The sequence below is a fragment of the Phocoena phocoena genome, chromosome 19 (assembly GCF_963924675.1).
Source record: "Phocoena phocoena chromosome 19, mPhoPho1.1, whole genome shotgun sequence".
Taxonomy (NCBI): domain Eukaryota; kingdom Metazoa; phylum Chordata; class Mammalia; order Artiodactyla; family Phocoenidae; genus Phocoena; species Phocoena phocoena.
This window is the reverse complement of record NC_089237.1, coordinates 12745705-12767336: the sequence shown is the minus strand read 5'-3', so window position 1 is coordinate 12767336 and position 21632 is coordinate 12745705. Positions and strand designations below refer to the sequence as shown.

The following is a 21632-nucleotide window of genomic DNA, read 5'->3' as shown; positions in this document are numbered from 1 at the left end:
GTTAATAATAATGACGTTCCAGGACTTCCCTGGTGGCGCAGCGGTTAAGAATTTGCCTGCCAATGCCAGGGACACAGGTTCAAGCCCTGCTTTGGAAAGACCCTACATGCTGTGGAGCAACTAAGTCTGTGGGCCACAACTACTGAGCCTGTGTTCTAGAGCCTGCAAGCCACAACTACTGAGCCCGCGAGCCACAACTACTGAGACTGCATGCCACAAATACTGAAGCCTGTGTGCCTAGAGCCCATGCTCCACAACAGGGGAAGCCATCACAATGAGAAGCTTGCGCACCACAATGAAGAGAAGCCCCCGCTCACCACAACCAAAGAAAAGCCTGCACCCAGCAACGAAGACCCAACACAGCTGAAAATTTAAAAAATAAATAATAATTTTAAAAAATTTTTTAAATAAACTGCGTGTGCAAAAAAATAATAATAATAATGATGACCTTCCACAAGTATTATGAGGTTACTATGATGATTAAATTAACTGATTCATTTAAAAATTGTTTAGAACAAGGTAAAAACATTGAGTGAATGGATAAGAATGGACAATTCACAAAGGGAGAAATACTGTACAAATGTAACAATAAATGTTAAAAAAAAAAATTCACCCTCACTAGGAAACAACAAAATGCAAAATAAAAGCACATGATCCCTTTTCATCCTTTAATAGATAACTTTATGTTGGTAAAGATTTCAAATATTTAAATCCAGTCTTGGCAACAATGTAAAGAAAAGGACACTTTGATATACTGTGGATGGAAACATAAGGTGAATTTGAAGTATCAAAAGCCCACCACTCCCACTTCCTGAAAATTACTCTAACAAAGTATCTGGAAATTGCGCAAAGAGGTGTGTCAAGGATGTTTGCTGGGCTACTTGCAAGAGTACAAAACTGGACAAAACAGGAGTCTACACACATCTGCCTCTCACTGCTCCTAACACCCAGTAAAATAAAAGTACAGCTGCACAAAATGGAAAGTCCTGACCAGCTGCAAGAATAGGGAGAAAGCGGTTGTAAAGACTTCTGGGAGAGGGACTTCCATGGTGGTCCAGTGTTTAAGACTTCGCCTTCCATTGCAGGGGATGTGGGTTTGATCCCTGGTCAGGGAGCTAAGATCCCACATGCCTCATGGCCAAAAAAACCAAAACATAAAACAGAAGCAATATTGTAACAAATTCAATAAACACTTTAAAAATGGTCCACATCAAAAAAAAAAAAAAGGACTTCTGGGAGAAAGGCAGCTCCAAATCAAGCAGGCAGAGAAGGCCATGTCATAAATGCCCACCTGCACAGCCAAGGAGAGCTCAGAGTCAGCAGGTGCAGTGGGGCCCAAAGCAGGGAGGGGCCTGCGATCGCTGTAGCCCTAGAATCACTCACCAGGGACCAAACTCTGAACAAATACTTAGGTAAATGAAGGATTCTCCATACAGCTGTTACAATTGCTAACAGCTATAAAACAGGAAATTGACAGTAACACAATAATAGTGGGGAACCTTAATACCTCACTTACACCAAAGGACAGATCATCCAGACAGAAAATTAATAAGGAAACACAAGCTTTAAATGACACAATAGACCAGATAGATTTAATTGATATTTAAAGGACATTCCATCCAAAAACAGCAAATTGCACTTTCTTCTCAAGGGCACATGGAACATTCTCCAGGATAGATCACATCTTGGGTCACAAATCAAGCCTCGGTAAATCTAAGAAAATTGAAATTATATCAAGCATCTTTTCTGACCACAATGCTATGAGATTAGAAATCAATTACAGGGAAAAAAAACCGTAGAAAACACAAACACATGGAGGCTAAACAATACATTACTAAATAACCAAGAGATCACTGAAGAAATCAAAAAGGAAATCAAAAAATACCTAGAGACAAATTACAATGAAAACATGACAATCCAAAACCTATGGGATGCAGCAAAAGCAGTTCTAAGAGGGAAGTTTATAGCAACACAAGCCTACCTCAAGAAACAAGAAAAACCTCAAATAAACAATCTAACCTTATACCTAAAGGAACAAGAGAAAGAAGAACAAACAAAACCCAAAGTTAGTAGAAGGAAAGAAATCAGAGCAGAAATAAATGAAATAGAAACAAAGAAAACAATAGCAAAGATCAATAAAACTAAAAGCTGGTCCTTTAAGATAAATAAAATTGATAAAGCCTTAGCCAGACTCATCAAGAAAAAAAGGGAGAGGACCCAAATCAATAAAATTAGAAATGAAAAAGGAGAAGTTACAATGGACACCACAGAAATACAAAGCATCCTAAGAGAGAACTACAAGCAACTCTATGCCAATAAAATGGACAACCTGGAAGAAATGGACAAATCCTTGGAAAGGTATAACCTTCCAAGACTGAACCAGGAAGAAATAGAAAATATAAACAGACCAATCACAAGTAATGAAATTGAAACTGTGATCAAAAATCTTCCAACAAACAAAAGTCCAGGACCAGATGGCTTCACAGGTGAATTCTATCAAACATTTAGAGAAGAGCTAACACCCATCCTTCTCAAACTCTTCCAAAAAATTGCAGAGGAAGGAACACTCCCAAACTCATTCTATGAGGCCACCATCACCCTGATACCAAAACAAGACAAAGACACTACAAGAAAAGAAAATTACAGGCCAATTATCACTGATGAATATAGATGCAAAAATCCTCAACAAAATACCAGCAAACAGAATCCAACAACACATTAAAAGGGCCATACATCATGATCAAGTGGGATTTACCCCAGGGATGCAAGAATTCTTCAATATACACAAATCAATCGATGTGATACATGATATTAACAAACTGAAGAATAAAAACCATATGATCACCTCAATAGATGCAGAAAAAACTTCTAACAAAATTCAACACCCATTTATGATAAAAACTCTCCAGAAAGTAGGCACAGAGGGAACCTAACTCAACAAAATAAAGGCCATATATGACAAACCCACAGCAAACATCATTCTCAATGGTGAAAAACTGAAAGCATTTCCTCTATGATCAGGAACAAGACAAGGATATCCACTCTAGCCACTATTATTCAACATAGTTTTGGAAGTCCTAGCCACAGCAATCAGAGAAGAAAATAAATAAAAGGAATACAAATTGGAAAAGAAGAAGTAAAACTGTCACTGTTTGCAGATGACATGATACTGTACATAGAGGATCCTAAAGATGCCACCAGAAAACTATTAGAGCTAATCAATGAATTTGATAAAGCTGCAGGATACAAAATTAATGCACAGAAATCTCTTGCATTCCTATACACTAACAACAAAAAATCAGAAAGAGAAATTAAGGAAACAATCCCATTCACCACTGCAACAAAAAAAATAAAATACCTAGGAATAAACCTACCTAAGGAGGTAAAAGACCTGTACTCAGAAAACTATAAGACACCAATGAAAGAAATCAAAGATGACACAAACAGATGGAGAGATATACCATGTTCCTGGATTAGAAGAGTCAATATTGTGAAAATGTCTATACTACCCAAAGCAATCTGCAGATGCAATGCAATCCCTATCAAATTACCAGTGGCATTTTTTACAGAACCAGAAGAAAAAATCTTAAAATTGGTATGGAGACACAAAAGACCCCAAATAGCCAAAGCAGTCTTGAGGGAAAAAAATTGAGCTGGAGGAATCAGACTCCCTGACTTCAGACTATACTACAAAGCTACAGTAATCAAGACAATATGGTACTGGCACAAAAACAGAAATATAGATCAATGGAACAGGATAGAAAGCCCAGAGATAAACCCACGCTCCTATGGTCAACTAATCTATGACAAAGGAGGATATACAATGGAGAAAAGACAGTCTCTTCAATAAGTGGTGCTGGGAAAACTGGACAGCTACATGTAAAAGAGTGAAATGAGAACACTCCCTAACACCATACACAAAAATAAACAAAAAATGGATTAGAGAGCTAAATGTAAGACCGGACATTATAAAACTCTTAGAGGAAAACATAGGAAGGACACTCTTTGACATAAATCACAGCTGGGTCTTTTTTGATCCACCTCCTAGAGTAATGGAAATAAAAACAAAAATAAACAAATGGGACCTAATGAGACTTCAAAGCTTTTGCACAGCAAAGGAAACCACAAACAAGACAAAAAGACAACCCTCAGAATGTGAGAAAATATTTGCAAATGAATCAACGGACAAAGGATTACTCCCCAAAATATATAAACAGCTCATGCAACTCAATATTAAAAAATCAACCCAATCAAAAAATGGGCAGAAGACCTAAATAGACATTTCTCCAAAGAAGACATACAGATGGCCAAGAAGCACATGAAAAGCTACTCAATATCACTAATTATTAGAGAAATGCAAATCAAAACGACAATGAGGTATCACCTCACACCAGTTAGAATGGGTATCATCAGCAAATCTACAAACTACAAATGCTGGAGAGGGTGTGGAGAAAAGGGAACCCTCTTGCACCACTGGTGGGAATGTAAATTGGCACAGCCACTATGAAGAACAGTATGGAGGTTCCTTAAAAAACTAAAAATAGAGCTACCATATGACCCAGCAATCCCACTACTGGGCATATAGCCATAGAAAACCATAATTCAAAAAGACACATGCACCCCAACGTTCACTGCAGCACTATTTACAATAGCAAGGTCATGGAAGCAACCTAAATGCCCATCGACAGACGAATGGGTAAAGAAGATGTGGTACATATATACAATGGAATATTACTCAGCCATAAAAAGGAACGAAATTGGGTCATTTGTAGAGACGTGGATGGATCTAGAGACTGTCATACAGAGTGAAGTGAGAAAGAGAAAAACAAATATCGTATATTAATGCATACACGTGGAACCTACAAAAATGGTATAGATGAACCAGTTTGCAGTGCAGAAATAGAGACACAGATGTAGAGAACAAACGTATGGACTCCAAGGGGGGAAACTGGCGGGGGGTGGGGGGGGATGAATTGGGAGATTGGGATTGACATATATACACTAATATGTATAAAATAGATAACTAGGGGCTTCCCTGGTGGCGCAGTGGTTGGGAGTCCGCCTGCTGATACAGGGGACACGGGTTAGTGCCCCGGTCCGGGAAGATCCCATGTGCCGCGGAGCAGCTGGTCCCATGACCCATGGCCACTGGGCCTGCGCACCCGGAGCCTGTGCTCCGCAATTGAAGAGTCCGCAACAGTGAGAGGCCCACGTATCGCAAAAAAAAAAAAAAAACAGATAACTAACAAGAACCTGCTCTATAAAAAAATAAATAATTCAAAAAAAAAGAAAAAGAAAATACTCCAACTTACAAAACAGAAGCAGAGGAGCCCTTGTCTGCATCCATTTGGTCTGAAACACGGACAGAACCAGCAAGATGAAAAGATCAAATTACAAAGAAAAGCTGACCCCAGGGGAAAGAGGAGAACCCCGGGAACAATAGAGAACAGCCAGAACTCAGCTCAGAGAGACTCGGAAAGACAGCACAGCACTCACGGAAGAACAGAGACCAGGAAAGCAGGTGATTCCAGTGCTTCCCTCAGCAACCCCCCACCTCCAAACCCCAGTAAATCAACAAAGAGAAACAAATCCACAAGGAAAAAGAGAACAGAAGAAACAGTAGCTAAGAGACTTCAGCGGTGACTTCCAAGTTGTAACTGAGCTGCACAGCGGAAGTACAGAAGCAGAGCCCAGCGGTGGGTCACAGCCGGGAGGCCAGAGGCCTGAGGTGCCGCGGTCAGCCCAGGGTAGGACAAAGGGGCAGCTGAAAACAGGAGGAGTGGTCCAAGGCTCCAGGCCACAGCACCGTGCCCATACAGGCAGAAGACTAAAGGTTTACTTTTTTTTTTTGAATAAATTTATTTATTTTATTTTTGGCTGTGTTGGGTCTTCCTTGCTGCGTACGGGCTTTCTCTAGTTGCAGCGAGCGGGGGCTACTCTTCGTTGCGATGCGTGGGCTTCTCATTGCGGTGGCTTCTCTTGTTGCGGAGCACAGGCTCTAGGCGCGCGGGCTTCAGTAGTTGTGGCTTGCAGGCTCTAGAGCGCAGTCTCAGTAGTTGTGGCACTCGGCCTTAGCTGCTCCGCAACATGCGGGATCTTCCCGGACCCGGGCTCAAACCCGTGTCCCCTGCACTGGCAGGCGGATTCTTAAGCACTGCGCCACCAGGGAAGCCCTAAAGGTTTACTCTTGCGAATGGAGAATACCACAGTCACTAGCCATATTTGGGTTTTTTTAACTCAAATCAAATAAAATTTAAGATTCAAAGAAAAAAACAAAAAATGAAATAAAATTCAGTTTCTCAGTCATACGAGCCATATTTCTAGTGCTCCACAGTCACATGTGGCTAGTGGTGACCTTACCAGACAGCACAGATCTAGAACATTCCATCACTGCACAGAGCTATCCTGGACAGAGGTGCCCTGAAAAGAGTAGGCTGAAGGGCTTAGAGCTGGAAACCAGGCTTGGTGCCCGACTCAAAAGGTAATTCTGGGCTAGGAGGCCCACAGCAGGACCCTCCTCACAGGGCCCAGCAGCTAGGTATGTGCTCCCCAGGGAGGAAAACCGGACCTGTAAGACAACTTTGAAATATACCAAACCAAGGACAAGCACTCTTATAAAGTAAAAACAACTGTCAAAATAAATTCAAGAACATCTTCTACATGCAAAACAAAGATCCAAAAGCAGAACTATAAGGGAAAAGCTTAGGGACCCAGAGGATCACTCTGGAAATTCACAGGCACACCCGAAGAAGGCAGAGCAGAGAAACAATCAAAAACACACCAGAAGTAAAGCTCCCTGTACCAAAGGATGCAAGTGTTCAGCCTAAAATTGTCCAGCTAATGCCCAGCATAAGAAAAAAAGCCTAGCGCGAGTCATACCCTCCTAAAATATGAGGTTCTAGAAAAGCCTCCTGAAAAAGAAACTCAGATTTGGACATGGCATAACTGGATGAGGGAAGACGATGGACCCATGCCTTCCATCCCCACCCAGCCAAGCTGCCAACCACGCATGAAATGTATTTATTCTGCCTGAGATAGCTGAGAGTTCAGAACACTTACCTTGTACAAAACCTGTTAAAAAAGAAAAACCAGCACGCACAGCACCAGCCCACTTTTTAAAAGGCACCTGTGTGCACACTGAGGCTAACCCTTGGTGTCTCCCTGGTGATGTGTCTAAGATCTCCACAGCCCTGGGGGCAAGCAGCGCTGATGACCCCATATCACGGGCAAGAAAACTCAGGCACAGAGCAGCTAAGTGGCAGAGCTGGGATGTAAATCTAGGTGGTCTAGCCCCGGGGTTTGTGACCCCAACCCCCATACCATGCTGCCCTTCAACTGAAGTTACTATCGCTACCTTCCTCCTTCTCAAGTTCACTGCCACGAGCAGGTGTTACTACTGTAGGCCCCACTAACCAGTAAGACCCGGGCACTTTATCCTGATACCCTCTGCTTGTGCGCAGGCGCGCACACACAGACACAGACACACACACACACACACACTCCATGCACCAAGGCCTCTGCGATCATCTGTAACTGAACGATCAAAAATCAAAATCCTCAGCCTCTATTCTTACCTAGGTGTGGGTCCAACAGGTGAGGCTGCTCCTGGTATTTGTCCATTATTACTGAAAAGAAAAACAATGTGAGAATTAACATGCACATGAGCCTCGGAGACACTCGAGTTTTCCCACGCTGACTTGCAGGGCAGCTCCCAAGAGCACAGGCCAGCTGGAGTGAGCCCCCACCCACCCACTTCCTCAGGGCCACTGTGCCCTGGCCTCTGCCCTCTGCTTGCTCAGCACACCTTCCTCTCAGGTCCTCGCTTCTTCCTTCCTTCACAGCCTGCTGACGGCCAAGCTGAGTCCTCCCCTTCATTAGACACACACCTTCCACGCCCTTCACTCTCCTCTGCCACACACACCAAGCCACGTGCCCTCCCAGCCCTCACACCACGGCCTCCTTAATCCCAGGCAGCCTGGTTTCCACTCCTACCAGCAGCTAGAACTGCTCCTATCAGATCCCACGACCACTTGGGTTATGGCAGTTCTTATGCGCCACACACCTCCACACCTGACCACTCCCTAGGAATGGGAAAGTGGGCTTTCTCTGGTCCCTGGATATACACCTCACCCTCAGGACAGTTCTACACCAGAGGTGTTTTCAGTGCTAACCGCAGCCGACAGCCAGAGAAACAGCACAATCAAGCAACTAGCCCAAGTGGCAGAGGGCTATTCAAGCCCAGGGCTGCGTTGCCGAAGTGTGTGCTCTTTCCACTCAGCCAGCCACACTGCCCCCTCCTGAAGTTCAGAGTTGTCATTACAAACCCATGAAGACAAAATTATATAGAAATTTCTTTACCTAAAAGGGTCCTCGAGGACGGTTTTACTGAATCACAAAACCCTACGTAGTTATCTAACCACGGGATCCTAAGGAATCATCTGGAAGTTACCCGTTATAGACAACTACAAGGGTCCATCTAAACTTGGAGAACCTAGACTAATGACTAAGCATCCGACGGTGCGCCTATCCGACATCCTGCGCTGTCCTGCACAGTCTTGGCCGAGCCATGGGCGCTGCCTACAGCTAAGGCTCTGGGTGGGGGCCCCACAACCGCACAGCCAGCCCGGCCCCCGCCCGCTCCAACCTGTTCTCGCCTCTCCTGCTCCCACTGCCCCGTCCACACAGCTGTCTCGGAGGAAATGCTCTTTGCCGTGGTCCCAGGACAGGCTGGAGACAGAACTTGAAGACGAGCCGCCCAGGGGAGGTCCACCCGCCCCCTCCTAACGGAGGTCGGCCAGCAGGCCCACTGCCCTCCACCTCTCACGCGCGCGCCCGTGTCTGGAACCGCAAGAAAGGAGACCTGCACAGCCTGCGCTGCCCCCTTCCCTCCTCCGGCCCGCACGCACCCCGGAACCGCTCCAGGGCGCCCTCCCGGGCCGCGCGGTCTCCAAGCACCGCCGGTAGGCGGCCGAGCAGCTCCTTCGTCTCCGCGCTCTCGCCGAACGACTCGAGAGAGGCGCAGCAGGCCAGCGCCGCGTCCTCCGCCGCATCCTCCGCCCGGTCCTCCACCGGATCCTCCACGGCGCCCACGGCCGGCTCCTCGCTCAAGGCCATCCTCGGCGGCCGGACGGTGCCCGCAGACTCGCAGCCGGCTCCACACGCGCGCGGGGCGCGGGGCGTGGGGCGTGGGACACGAGGCACCGAACGCTCAAGACTGCTGAGACAGAGAAGACGGCAATAACGCCGGCCCCGCCCCACGACCTCCGACCTTGCGCGCCGGCCCCGCTACAGAGCGCGCCTGCCGCCAAAATACTGCGCGCGGAGGCGGTGCCGACCCCGAGTGAGGCGGGGCCAGAGGGCTGGGTGGGGTGACAAGATCCCACAAGCCGGCTGCGCAGCCTTCCCCGAGCACGCGCGCTGAGTTCAGGTCCCGGGGGTCTTCCTGCAAAGCCGTCTGCAGGCGCGCAGGGCTGCAGTGGGAGCGGCTCCAGCCCGCTAGACAGGCACTTTCCAGACAACAGATGAGTGGGCACTCGTAAAGCCCCGAAACAATTGGCGATTCGGGAGGAGTGATAACGGCGCGGCTCAGGTCTTCCGAGACGCACACACGGGTGGCCTAGGTGCCCGGCAGCCCCGCCCCTACACGGTGGCAGCCCGACACGCCGACCCCCTGGATACCCCGACACCCTGAGCACTCCAGGCACCCGCCAGGGCACACCCCCTACCCAAGGCTACCGCCACACACACACACACACACACACACACACACACACACACACACACACCCTTCTATTCGAGCAAAAAACACCAGCTGCAAAACAGAGCGCGGGAGAGAAGCTGGGCAGTGGCTAAAGCACATGGTGGGGGGGGGTCTTTCTTCCACCTGTCCACCTCAGTAAGATGGACTTGGAGCCCTGCTCAGCCCCAGAGATACTGCTCAAGAGGTGCACCCATCTCATGATCCCCAACTCTGCCTAAGCCAGAAACAGGAGACCCGAATCCACAGGGGGCCATGACACCAAATTCCACCTAAGCAAACCCCAGATCTGTGTGAATTTCTGTACAACTGTCATGAAAGTATCCAAACTCCAAGTTCCCCCCAGACTGGAATAGGTAATGAGCCTGTCGGAGACCTTTCAGGTAGTCTGGGCCCCCATAAATTAACCCAGCTGCACGGAGGACGGAGACGCAGGTGAAACTAAGACACACACAGTTCCATCCCTGAAACCACCGTGGGCTTTATTCATCTCTGAAGCCACCTCTGGTACTGCCGCCCTGGTCCTTTGGCAAGCGGCTGGGCAGGCGACACAGGCGGGCTGCTACTTGAGAAGCTTCCTCATGGTGCCCAGGGATGGGCTCCTGTACTGCTTTCCGAAGTGGTTCCAGTGGTTCAGGTAGTTAAAGAGCTGATAGAGCAGCAGCCGCCTGTCAAACCCTGGAGCCTTGGGGACCTTCCGGTGGTAGGCGGTGAAGAAGGGCCTGGGAAACCCCCCGAACATCAAGGCAATCGCCAGTTCAAACTCAGAATGACCGTAGAAGGAGGCCGGGTCGTAAATAATGGGGCCGGTGTCGTCCTCGGCCACATTTCCTGACCAGAGATCCCCATGAAGAAGAGCGGGGACAACCTCTAGGCCACAAAACAAATCTGGGATCTTCACCTAAGAAAATAATTATTGTACACAGAGTTATCACAGGCCTGGGAGCCACAGTCTCCTCATCCAGTACTTGGAAATAAGGCAAAGACGACCTTGTGTTTGCTCAGGGTCCAGCCACCACTTTGTACCAAGCCCAGGGATAAGGATCCTCTGACTCCAGGGAAATGTAATTTTGTCTTAGTATTTACTACTAATTTAGGTCTAGAAACGCTACAGTTTAATGATTTCCATACAGTAGAGAACCTCAGAGGTTATGATTTCATTGTCATGTGGAATATGAACTGTACAGCCTGAGTGGAGTCTTTTTGTTGTAACTTAGCAAACTTTCTGTGCTATTCTTTTATTTCACAGCACATATATATCTGCACCTCTTTTGTAGCCTGATTACTTCAGCAATGAGTTAAATAAAATTTCTTTGATGCATGCTGATAGACTGATATGCGAGTTCTGTTTTTAACATTTTGAGAGTTACGTTTTGAAACCAATCACTTTGGTTTCAAAGTGCTACCCACACCTGCTCTAAGAGGTAAGACGTTGCCTTGGTGAAAAATACAGCATAAGAATGGACAAGAAAGTAATAGTAAATGCCACCATTTACAAGCCAAACACCTACATTTCACATGAGCAAAGTCTGAGGTTAAGTACCTGGTGACCAAGCACACGTGACAGGTGCACTCAGGGATCAAGTATGCCCTCAGGTCCCATCCCCTTCTCAATTTCCCCATCAAGCCAATAGTCAGGACACTTATGGGTCCACGACTTGACCAGCTCTGCTCCAGGCTCAGCAGTCCCCACTCTGGCTCTGTTCTAGCAGGGGGTCCCACACAAATGTGGTAGGCTCATAAGAGAACAACCCCTCTCCCAGAGGATAATTGCTGTGCCCACCTGCAGCTGTGACCAGAGTTCTCGTGCCTCTCGGTCAGCATAGTCCTTCTCAATGAGGTCCAGCTGTGCTTGGAGCCGGTGCCGGGTGAAGAAGGTTGGCCAGTCATCCTGCCACTCGTTCACCTGAGCAACAAGGGAAAGGAGGGGCTGGTGCTGCAGTTGGTGGTCACAGGACAGAGTTATGCATGGCATCTGCCTAAACCCTAAAGCAACCACTAAAAGAGCACAGCAAATGTTATCGCTGTCCAACAAGGGAGATAAGATGGAATCATTAAAAATACTTACTTAGGGACTTCCCTGGTGGCACAGTGGTTAGGAATCTGCCTGCCGAATGTAGGGGACACGGGTTCGGGCCCTGGTCCGGGAGGATCCTGCATGCCGCAGTGCAACTGGGCCCATGCACCACAGCTGCTGAGCCTGCGCTCTAGAGCCCGCGAGTCACAACTGCTGAAGCCCACACACCTGGAGCCCGTGCTTCCCAACAGGAGAAGCCGTCGCAGTGGGAGGTCTGCGTGCCGCAAGGAAGAGAGGCCCTGCTCGCCACAGCTGGAGAAGGCCTGCGCGCACAGCAACGAGGACCCAATGCAGCCAAAAATAAATAAGTAAATTATTTAAAAATACTTAGGGCTTCCCTGGTGGCACAGTGGTTGAGAGTCTGCCTGCCGATGCAGGGCACACGGGTTCGAGCCCTGGTCCAGGAAGATAACACATGCCGCGGAGCAACTAAGCCCATGCGCCACAACTACTGAGCCTGCGCTCTAGAGCCCGCGAGCCACAACTACTGAGCCCACGTGCCACAGCTACTGAAGCCCATGCGCCTAGAGCCCAAGCTCTGCAAAAAGAGAAGCCACCGCAATGAGAAGCCCGCGCACCGTAACGAAGAGTAGCCCCCGCTCGCGGCAACTAGAGAAAGCCCGCACGCAGCAATGAAGACCCAACAACAAAGACTCAATGCACCAAAAAATAAATAAATTTATAAAAACAACAACAATAAAGAAAAAAGAATAAAAGGGGAGCAGAGAACAGATAAGACAAATAAAAAAGAAATGACAACAGTTCCAAACCTAACCATATGAATAAGTACATTAAATGTGTCTAAACACCCCAGTTAAATGACAAGAGATCAACAGGTTAGAAAAATAAAGCAATTATTTTTAATCCAATTATATTTTTTAACCAAATTATAAGCTGTGTACAAGAAATGCACTTTATATATAAAAACAGAAACAGGTGAAAATGATAGAAAAAATAAATCATGCTAGCACTAGTCAAAAGAAAGCTGGAGGGCTTCCCTGGTGGCACAGTAGTTAAGAATCGCCTGCCAATGCAGGGGACACAGATTCAAGCCGTGGTCCGGGAAGATCCCATATGCCATGAAGCAACTGGGCCTGCATGCCACAACTACTGAGCCTGTGCTCTAGAGCCCGTGAGCCACAACTACTTAAGGCCACGCGCCTAGAGCCCGTGCTCCGCAATAGAAGCCACCGCAATGAGAAGCCCGCGCACGGCAACAAAGAATAGCCCCCACCCACCACAACTAGAGAAAGCCCGCGCACAGCAACAAAGAGCCAACACAGCCAAAAATAAAAATTAATTAAATAAATAAAATTTAAAAAAAGAAAGCTGGAGTAGCTATATTAATATGGAAGTAAATTTCAGAGCAAAGAATATCACCAAGTATAAAGAAAGTCATCTCACTATGGAAAGGAAGTCAACTGATGAGGAAGATATAATAATCCTAAATAATTATGTCCCTAATATATGGCAAATAAGCACATGAATAGATGCTCCACATCCTTAGTCATCAGGGAAAACAGAACCTCACTGAGATACCTCACAATCACTAGGATGGCTACAATTTTAGAAAAAGGAAAATACCAAGTATGTGAGGATGCCGAGGACCTGGAATGCTCATACACTGATGGTGTGAATGTAAAATGGTATAACCACTTCGGAAAATATTTTGGTAGTTTCTTAAAAAGTTAAATATAAGCCTACATTTGACCTAGTCATTGGCTCCTAGGTATTTACCCAAAATAAATGGAAGCATTTGTCCACACAAACTCTTGCACATGAAGGTTCATAGTGGCTTTATTTGTGAAAGCAAAACCCGGAAACAACTCAGATGTCCATTAATGGATAAACACACTGTGGTTTATCATACAATGGAATGGACTTTTGACACAGGCAACAACATGGATGATTATCAAAATGTTTGTGCTAAGTGAAAGAAGCCAGACAAAAAGGAGTACACACCATATGATTCCATTTATATTAAATTACACAAAATGCAAACCTATCTATGGTGATAGAAAACAGATCAGCACTTGCCAGGGGCAGGGAAGGGCAGGAGGAAAACATTACAAAAGGGCAGGAGGATACTTTTTTGGTGATGGATATACTCATTGACCTGACTGCAGTTAGCGGTTCACAGGCACATACATATGTCAAAACTTACCAAACTGTACATTTTAAATAGGTGCAGTTTATGTCAGTTATACTTTAATAGAGTTGTTTAAAAAAAAAAAGATGAAAAGCTTATTTTATACAAAGGGTTACTCTGTGAACTTCCTTAAGGGAGGAACTTTCCGGAGAGCATGCATCTCTGGTCAGCATCCTCAGCATGGAGACTCCCTGTGCAGAGGGTTGTGGTGGCCGAGGCCCTGTGTTCACCCCCTTGGTGCTATGTGCACCTCAAGAGAAGGCGGGAGACCCCCTCCCCAAACAGCCTGAGGTCTATGGGATGGCAGGCCCTCGTGCTCCATCTGCCTGCCCAGGCCCCTAGTGTCCCAGCCTCGGTCTACCTCCTAGATGACCAGGTCATGAAGACACAGCTGGAGACCAGCACTGGCTAGCCCTCCACCTGAACCAATGGGCCATGATCCCCTCACCCACGAAAATATATGATCTTCCCCTGAGCTACCAAAGGCGGGGCCGCCTGGGTGCATAGCTGGTGGGAGGACCCAGCTTTCACCTGGACCAGGTGGATCAGGATGTGTGGCAGTCAGGGCCTATGCTCTGAAGCCAGACAGGGCCAAACCCTGGCCCCTCCGCTTACCAGCTGCATGACTCAGGTACCACCTGGCTTCTCTGCACATCATTTTCCTCATCCACAAAACGGGTCAATGGCAACCCGCCTCCTGGTGTTGCGATGGCAACTGGGGAGTTGAGTCGGACACAGCAGCAAACAAACTGTGTCAGTCCTCTGACCGAGCCAATGGCCCCAACAGGGCTCAGCTCACTAGGTGCCACCATTCAGGGTTGCCTCATGAATGGCTGCAGCCCCTAAGGGTCCACTCAGTCCTCCCAAGGAGCAGGGAGCCTCTTGAAACTTCAGGCTGGTCCATCCATGCTATGTCCATCGGACACTACATCCAGTACCATCTTGTCACAGCACAAGGAGGTGGACCAGGTGTCCTCCCGGGTTTCCTGCCCCTTCCTGGCTGGGCTGCAGCTAAACTAGGTTGGTTCACTGATCCTGGACTCTGAAGGGGCACTCGGGGGCTGCCTGTGTCCCAAACAGGCCAGCCCCATCCTCACCTGCTTCACACATCAGGGTTCTGTGTACACGTTCATTCCTCAGTTCTTGAAAAGCCACTGGGTGAGGTCAACCAAATCTCTGGAGACTCATAGCTCTTAAACTCAACATCGGAAGCAGGATAACAAGCCATATTTGGCCATACTGGGCTGGGACCACACTATTGTGCTGGTCACTGGCTCCAGACAGGTGTGTAACCCCCAGGGGAGCTGGCTTCAGCAGAGATTCATAGGGTCTTAACAAGCCTGGTAAACCACCAGGTACAGTTCTAGGGACCCCAGATGTGAGGGCTACCCCTTGAATAAGATCCCTAAATCTGCCTCCAGCTTCATAAGGATCTTGCCTCTAGTGACCTCCACCCGGAAGAACAGCCCTCTGCCCCCACCCGGCAGACATAAAAGTATATCTATTGTACAATATGATTCCATTTATACGAAATGTCCAGAATAGGCAAACCCTAAAGACAGAAAGAGATTCATGGTTGCCGGTGACTGAGGGCGGGGGAATGGGGAGTGACTACTAATGGGTATGTGGTTTCTCCTTGGGGTGATGAAAATGTTTTGGAGTCAGATAGTGGTGGTGGCCGCCTAACACTGTGAATATACTAAAAATCACTGACCTGTACACTTGAAAGGTGACGTTTATGTCACTGAATTACCTCTCGACAGTACTAATAGTTTTTTTTTTCAATAGTACTAATAATTTTTAAAGGCCCCAGGAGACGGGCTGAGTGACCAGGACTTAGTCCCTGACCTCTAATGCTGCCTTACCCCCACCCACTTCCGTCCTCCACACTTAGCACATGCCCTCCTGTGATATGGCCTTTGCACCTGCTGTTTCCTCTGCTCAGAATGCTCTTCTACCTGCCCCACAGCTCCCCACCTCCTCTGAGCTCTGCTCAGTGAACCTCGACATCTACTCTCCCCAGCCCATTTATCACAACTCACACTCTGCTTTCAGAAATCAGGTAGTCAGGGGCTTCCCTGGTGGCGCAGTGGTTGAGAATCTGCCTGCCGATGCAGGGGACACGGGTTCGAGCCCTGGTCTGGGAAGATCCCACATGCCGCGGAGCAACTAAGCCCGTGCGCCACAGCTACTGAGCCTGCGCGTCTGGAGCCTGCGCGTCTGGAGCCTGTGCTCCGCAACAAGAGAGGTCGCGATAGTGAGAGGCCCGCGCAACGCGATGAAGAGTGGCCCCCGCTCGCCGCAACTAGAGAAAGCACAGAAAGCACAGAAACGAAGACCCAACACAACCAAAAATAAATAAATTTATAAAAAAAAAAAGAAGAAATCAGGTAGTCAGACTTGCTGGTGCCCAGTGGACTGGCACTCTGTCACACACAAGGGGTGGGGTGACCAGCACTGGGGCATCAGGAACTAAGCAGAAGCATCCTCGCCCAGGCACTCACCTGTGGGATGAAGCCGCAGCACGTCACCGTGTGGAAGCCGAACTTGCTCACATACTTGGGACCGGCACCCTCAGCCCTCTGGCCTGTCAACAGAAAGTGCTGCTTGGCTTTCTCTTAAATGTCAGACCTCAGCAGAGCATCAGGATGGGCCTGGGCTGCACTGCTGGAACATGGGTGGCTGAGGTTATACTACACATGGTAGCAATTGGTCCACACATGGACCAGCAAGGACACGCCTATCTCAAGCACACTGGACAGCAGAGGGGTCATGAGCTGATTCTACTAGCTTATCATCAAAATGCTTATTTAACAATCTCTTTTTTCACACTGCAGTCTACAGGCAGGTGGTGTGCAACCCAACCCATTACTGAAATATCCCCCCTAAGCACCAACCCAGGGTAGATGCACCCAGGTCAAGGGTGCACAACAGCAGTCTGAACATACCCACTCTGTTCTCCTCCTCCCGCAACTTCTCCCTGAGCTTCTGGTTGTAAAGGTGCAAATCTGCCATCTGGTCTCCAAGTTTTGATGCCTGACTGAGAAAAGAAGAAATGCAGCCAATTAAAATAAGAAACAACAACCAGCTCGCCTGTTCCATTTTGAGAAATGTTTTAAATACCTTAAAAACTACTCTCTGTTCTTTAAAAACTGACAAAAATGAACTGTAGGCAATGACCTCCAAAAAACAAAATAGTATAAAACCACCAAGAGGGGTAGGCTTCTGTTGAAGCCCACAGAGGTACTGGGAATTAAGGGACAAATCAAGGGAAAAAGTAATGTTAAGTAGAGTAAAAAAAAAAAAGGCTCCCAATTTTTGTAAAAACAAATGTAAATCACATATAAGAAAAAGACTGGGATGATAATCACACACCAAAACGTAGCAGTGACCGCTCCCTGCTTCTGGGATGATGGGCGCCTTTAGTTTTCTTCACATGAGTTTGCGTCTTCCACCATTTTTTAAACAATGAACATACATAACTTTAATAATTAGAAAAAAAATTAAGGACTTCAGATAATTACTAGATCAGACCTCACTGCCCAAACTGAGCTGGTACGGGTGCCCTCTGAGCACAAAGCAATGGATGGTTCAAACACGCTTATCTGGCACAACTTTGTGGAGCCAAACTAACCTCCGACTCTGACCCTGCATGGAAAGCAGGAGCTCCTGCCTCCATCAGGGATGGCAGGTGTGGTTCTGGGCCCTGTCTCTGCTCCCTGCATGGAGTTGTATGGGCAGCTCAGCAAGAGGCTGCTCCCCCTCTCTCATCTTCCTCTCTCTGTCTCTCTGTCTCCCTCTCTGTCTCTCTCTCTCTGTCTCTCTCTCTCTCACACACACACACACACACTCTCTCTCTCTCTCTCTCTCTCTCTCTCTCTCTCTCTCACCTGCTCAGGCCCCTCATCTTCAGATGCTCCATCACAAAGGCAGCCCCACCTCCAGGCAGGTCAATCACCTTGATAGGCTGAGGCGCCCGCACCAGGCCGGTGCTCCGAAGAGCCTCCAGACTCGCCATCTCCCCCTCAAACATCTGCCGGGCCTGCGTCCAGAACATGGCCGTGAACTCCGACGCCAGCAAGGGCTATGCAGCCAGGTTGAGGCTCACAGCCCTGCACAGAAGCCACCATGTGGGATCGCAAGCACCCAGGACCTCCAGTTGCTGAAAACTGGCTGGGGAGCAAAGCATCAGCCCCTAGAGGGTGGGACGCAATGTGGCCCCCTTTGGATAGGAAGGGGCTGCGCCGAGAGCTTAGGGTGGACAGGATGCTGAGGCCTGCACCAAGTGCTTGCTCTGAGAGGTAAGGAAGCACAGGCCATGGGGGGGTGGGGTGCTGGGGGTGCTGGGAAACCTTCGGGTGCTAGGAGTGCCATGGGGGTGCTGGGAGGTGCTGGAAGTGCCATGAAGATACTGTGGGGTGGTGGGAGTGCTATGAGGTGTTGTAGTAGACCATGAGGGTGCTGGGGGTATAGTGGGGTGCTGTGGGGTGCCACAGGGTGCCATGGGGGTGCTGGTGGGGTGCCTTGAAGTGCAGGTTAGTGGAGGGTATGGGGCTGGGCCTGGGTCCCCTTCCAGGTTACCTGCCCCCACGATGCCTTGAGCACTTACAGCAAATGAGAGGCAGCATAGGGCAGCATGGGGGGGCATGCCAAAGTGACTGGGGCACACACTTGGGGCAGGGGAAGGCAGGGGCTGGGAGGTCCAGGGCCAGTCCCCAGAGGCAAGCACCCACCAGGGCCTGGAGGCTGGGAAGGAGCCATGCACCCCACCCAAGAAGAAGACAGTCACTCCCCAGGGCAGCGGAACAGCCTCCACTGGGACCCAGGGGTCTTCCTACTTCTAAAAAATTTTGTACAAATATCCCACTTTTAAATTAGGTGAACTCTCACCTTAGGTACACTACATCTGGGTTAACAATGTGTTTGTTGGGCTTCCCTGGTGGCGCAGTGGTTGAGAGTCCGCCTGCCGATGCAGGGGACACGGGTTTGTGCCCCAGTCCGGGAAGATCCCACATGCCGTGGAGCGGCTGGGCCCATGAGCCATGGCCGCTGAGCCTGCGCGTCCGGAGCCTGTGCTCCGCAACGGGAGAGGCCACAACAGTGAGAGGCCCACGTACCGCAAAAAAAAAAAAAATGTGTTTGTTAATATGGTTTGTGAATACCTCTGGCTTATAGAATTAACCTTTGTGAACAAGATCAAAGCATCTATTTCCACACAGGAAAAAAATTCCATCCTTTAATTCAAGGACCTGAGGGGAGAATGTGCAAGGTGTCCTCCTAACTGCCAATCCACACCTAGAATCATGGAGAGAGGTGTCCAGTGACCCCCAGCCATGCTCCCAGGGTGAGACCCCAAACGTACAGGGGAAGAGGACACCTGGGCTCCAGATTGCTTACATCCTGAGGGCCTCACCTATCACCTGTTCTCGTGTATTGATTGGTCACCTCCTGTGTGCCAGCACTGAAGGTTTCAAGGGTGAAAAATGGGATCCCAGCCTGGAAGAGCTTTCAGGAACCAGCTGCGAAGTTTCCAGGGCCAGCGTGAACCCTGAACCCAATACCGCTTCCCAGTGGGTGGGCCTTATCGTTTTGAGGGATTTGGGTACTGAAACCAGATTCTTTAACAGTTCCTGGTGCCAACAGAGCAGGGATGCCGGACCAATGCCGACCCACTGTCCATCCTAAACGTTGGCAGTGCTGCAGGGGGACTGGAGGGGTCACTCTGGGATTTCCTCCAGCCCACAGCCAACACCCCCTCCCCACTGCCACATCTCAAAGGGGCCTGGCCCACAGAGCACCAGGGGCTCCTTGGAGCTGCCCACCAGGGCCAAGGGAGCGCCATCCTCAGCACCTGAGGTGCACACACTATGGTCAGTTTTCTCCATCTGTAAAGTGTTACTATTTTCCATGTACATTTAACAGCAATATTTTAAGCAGGCAATGGAAACCAGGTCCAACACAAGCATGGCCTGTGAGTAGAAGGAACAGAAGAAGCCGGGCCCTCTGTGTCGGGCAAGGGTTCTTCCTGCCTCTTTCCATCTGCCAGGGAGGACCCAGGGGCTGTGGGGAATGGAGTCCAGAGCTGAGCCCCAGGGGAGTGGCAGAAGAAGCCCAGGACCCCAAGCTTCACTGCCCCCCATGCTTGAATGGTTGAGAAATTAAAACAGACACCAAAAACTCCTGTGCATCCAGGCAAAAGGAAGTAAATTAATCCCGGAGCAGACAAAACCTCGGAATCCCACAGAAAACGCTTGAGCCTCTGCAAGGCCGCAAGCTGACCCCGGGGCTGTGACTGCCAGGCCTGGCCCAGGACCAGACCACAGCGCTCCCTCTCCCTGAGCCCCTGAGCCCCCTCACCACCTTCCTCTCCTCCCCCCCTTCCTTCCAGCCCTCCCCCACCCTCAACCCCTTCTCCCCTCCAGCTCCAGGGGCAGGCTCAGGCCGCAGGGAAGGGTGGGGTAGGATGGGATGGGGTGGGGGGCACGCACCAGCGTCCTGCGGTTGACCTTGATGAACACGGGACCGGCATCCGTGTCGTAGGCGCGTCCCTCGCTGATGCAGCCGGCCCCGGGGCTCCCGAAGGCGCGCAGGGTCGTGGTGCGCAGCTCCGCGCGCAGCAGCTGCTCCATGGGGCCGGCGGCGGGATGGGGGACGGGAGACACGGGGACACGGGGGACCTGGGACCGCGCAGACAGCGGGCCCAGACGCGAGCTCGCCGCTGCCGAGGCAGCTGTCCGCGGGGGAGGCGTCTGTTTGGCCTAAGGGCTCCCAGCGCCCGGGTGTCCGGCCTCCCGGTCTTCCTCCCGCAGGAGAGTGAGGGCGGGGGTTCAGTCAGGCTGGGCAAGCGCTCGCCGCCTCCATCCCGTAGGCCAAGCCGGGCGGACCCAGCGCTATGGGAGGAGGGTGGAGCTCTCTGATAGGGGGACAGACGTGGGGGCGGTGCCCTCCCGTGTGTCCACAGTCAGTGAGCCTGGACCCGGCTGGGACTTGCCCAGGGCCCTATAGGGCCTGACCTCCCTGCACAGAGGCCCCCTGAACCCTCTCTGAGCCTCGGCCCAGAGCCCTCCCACCCAGCAATACCCAGGACAGTCCAGGGGAGATTGCTGTCCCTGAGATGCAGGTCACAGGCCTTGCTAGGTCTCACACTGTCCACAGAAGGCTGGCGGTCTTGACCACGTCCTGCCAGGCCCCAGGCACTGCCTGGTGACACCGGTTGCTGGCACTGGGCTTGTTCATCAGGGCACCTGGTGCCCATCAGAGATAGAGCCTGCTCTTGGGGTTCTGATACCAGGCAGCTGACCACACCCGGAGTGGGACTTCTGATTACAGAGGTTGGCTGTCCCAGGAAGGGAGCTTCCTGGCACAGATGTGCCAGGACTTCCCTGGTGGCCCAGTGGTTAAGACTCTGCTCTCCCAATGCAGGGGGCCCAGGTTCCATACCTGGTCAGGGAACTAGATCCCGCATGCCACAACTAAAGATCCCACATGCCGTAATGAAGATCCCGCATGCTGCAGCTAAGACCCGGTGCAGCCAAATAAATAAATAAATATTAAGAAAAAACACACACATGTGCCATGTGCACAAAGGCATGTACACATGCATGGCCGAGAGCAGGTGGGCAGGAGACTGCTTGGCATCTGTAGGAAGG

The 21632-nt window shown here is 49.6% G+C and overlaps 2 protein-coding genes across 3 annotated transcripts in view; both read right to left on the bottom strand.

Annotated features, from left to right (window-relative positions):
- Nucleotides 1-9299, bottom strand: part of TBCD (tubulin folding cofactor D) — a 176825-nt gene extending 167526 nt beyond the window's left edge. The window contains exons 1-2 of the mRNA XM_065897953.1: nt 8907-9299; nt 7575-7625 (exon numbers count right to left, since the gene is read on the bottom strand). Of these exons, the coding sequence (XP_065754025.1) occupies nt 7575-7625; nt 8907-9114 (259 nt within the window). The 5' untranslated portion in view covers nt 9115-9299. The remainder of the gene's footprint in view (nt 1-7574; nt 7626-8906) is intronic.
- Nucleotides 9300-10213: 914 nt separating this feature from the next.
- Nucleotides 10214-20729, bottom strand: FN3K (fructosamine 3 kinase). 2 transcript variants are annotated; one of them, XM_065896640.1, is made up of 6 exons: nt 20472-20729; nt 17874-18025; nt 16932-17023; nt 16488-16570; nt 11541-11663; nt 10214-10658 (listed from the first exon to the last, which is right to left on the bottom strand). In XM_065896640.1, the coding sequence occupies exons 1-6, from the start codon at nt 20610-20612 to the stop codon at nt 10320-10322; spliced, it is 930 nt and encodes a 309-aa protein (XP_065752712.1). In that variant the 5' UTR covers nt 20613-20729; the 3' UTR covers nt 10214-10319. The 2 variants fall into 2 exon arrangements, with proteins under 2 accessions (XP_065752712.1, XP_065752713.1); XM_065896641.1 differs by having other exon boundaries at nt 16488-16563; nt 16928-17023; nt 20472-20612.
- Nucleotides 20730-21632: the final 903 nt, after the last annotated feature.

What these genes read in the sequence shown, in the direction of transcription:
- FN3K (XM_065896640.1), bottom strand. Translation starts at nt 20,612, where the DNA reads ATGGAGCAGCTGCTGCGCGCGGAGCTGCGCACCACGACCCTGCGCGCC. An exon ending in GGAGGAGGAGAACAGAGTGG is followed by an intron (nt 16,571 to 16,931) that starts GTATGTTCAGAC and finishes TTCTGTTGACAG; the next exon opens with GCCAGAGGGCTGAGGGTGCC. An exon ending in GCTGCGGCTTCATCCCACAG is followed by an intron (nt 11,664 to 16,487) that starts GTGAGTGCCTGG and finishes CTTGTTGCTCAG; the next exon opens with GTGAACGAGTGGCAGGATGA.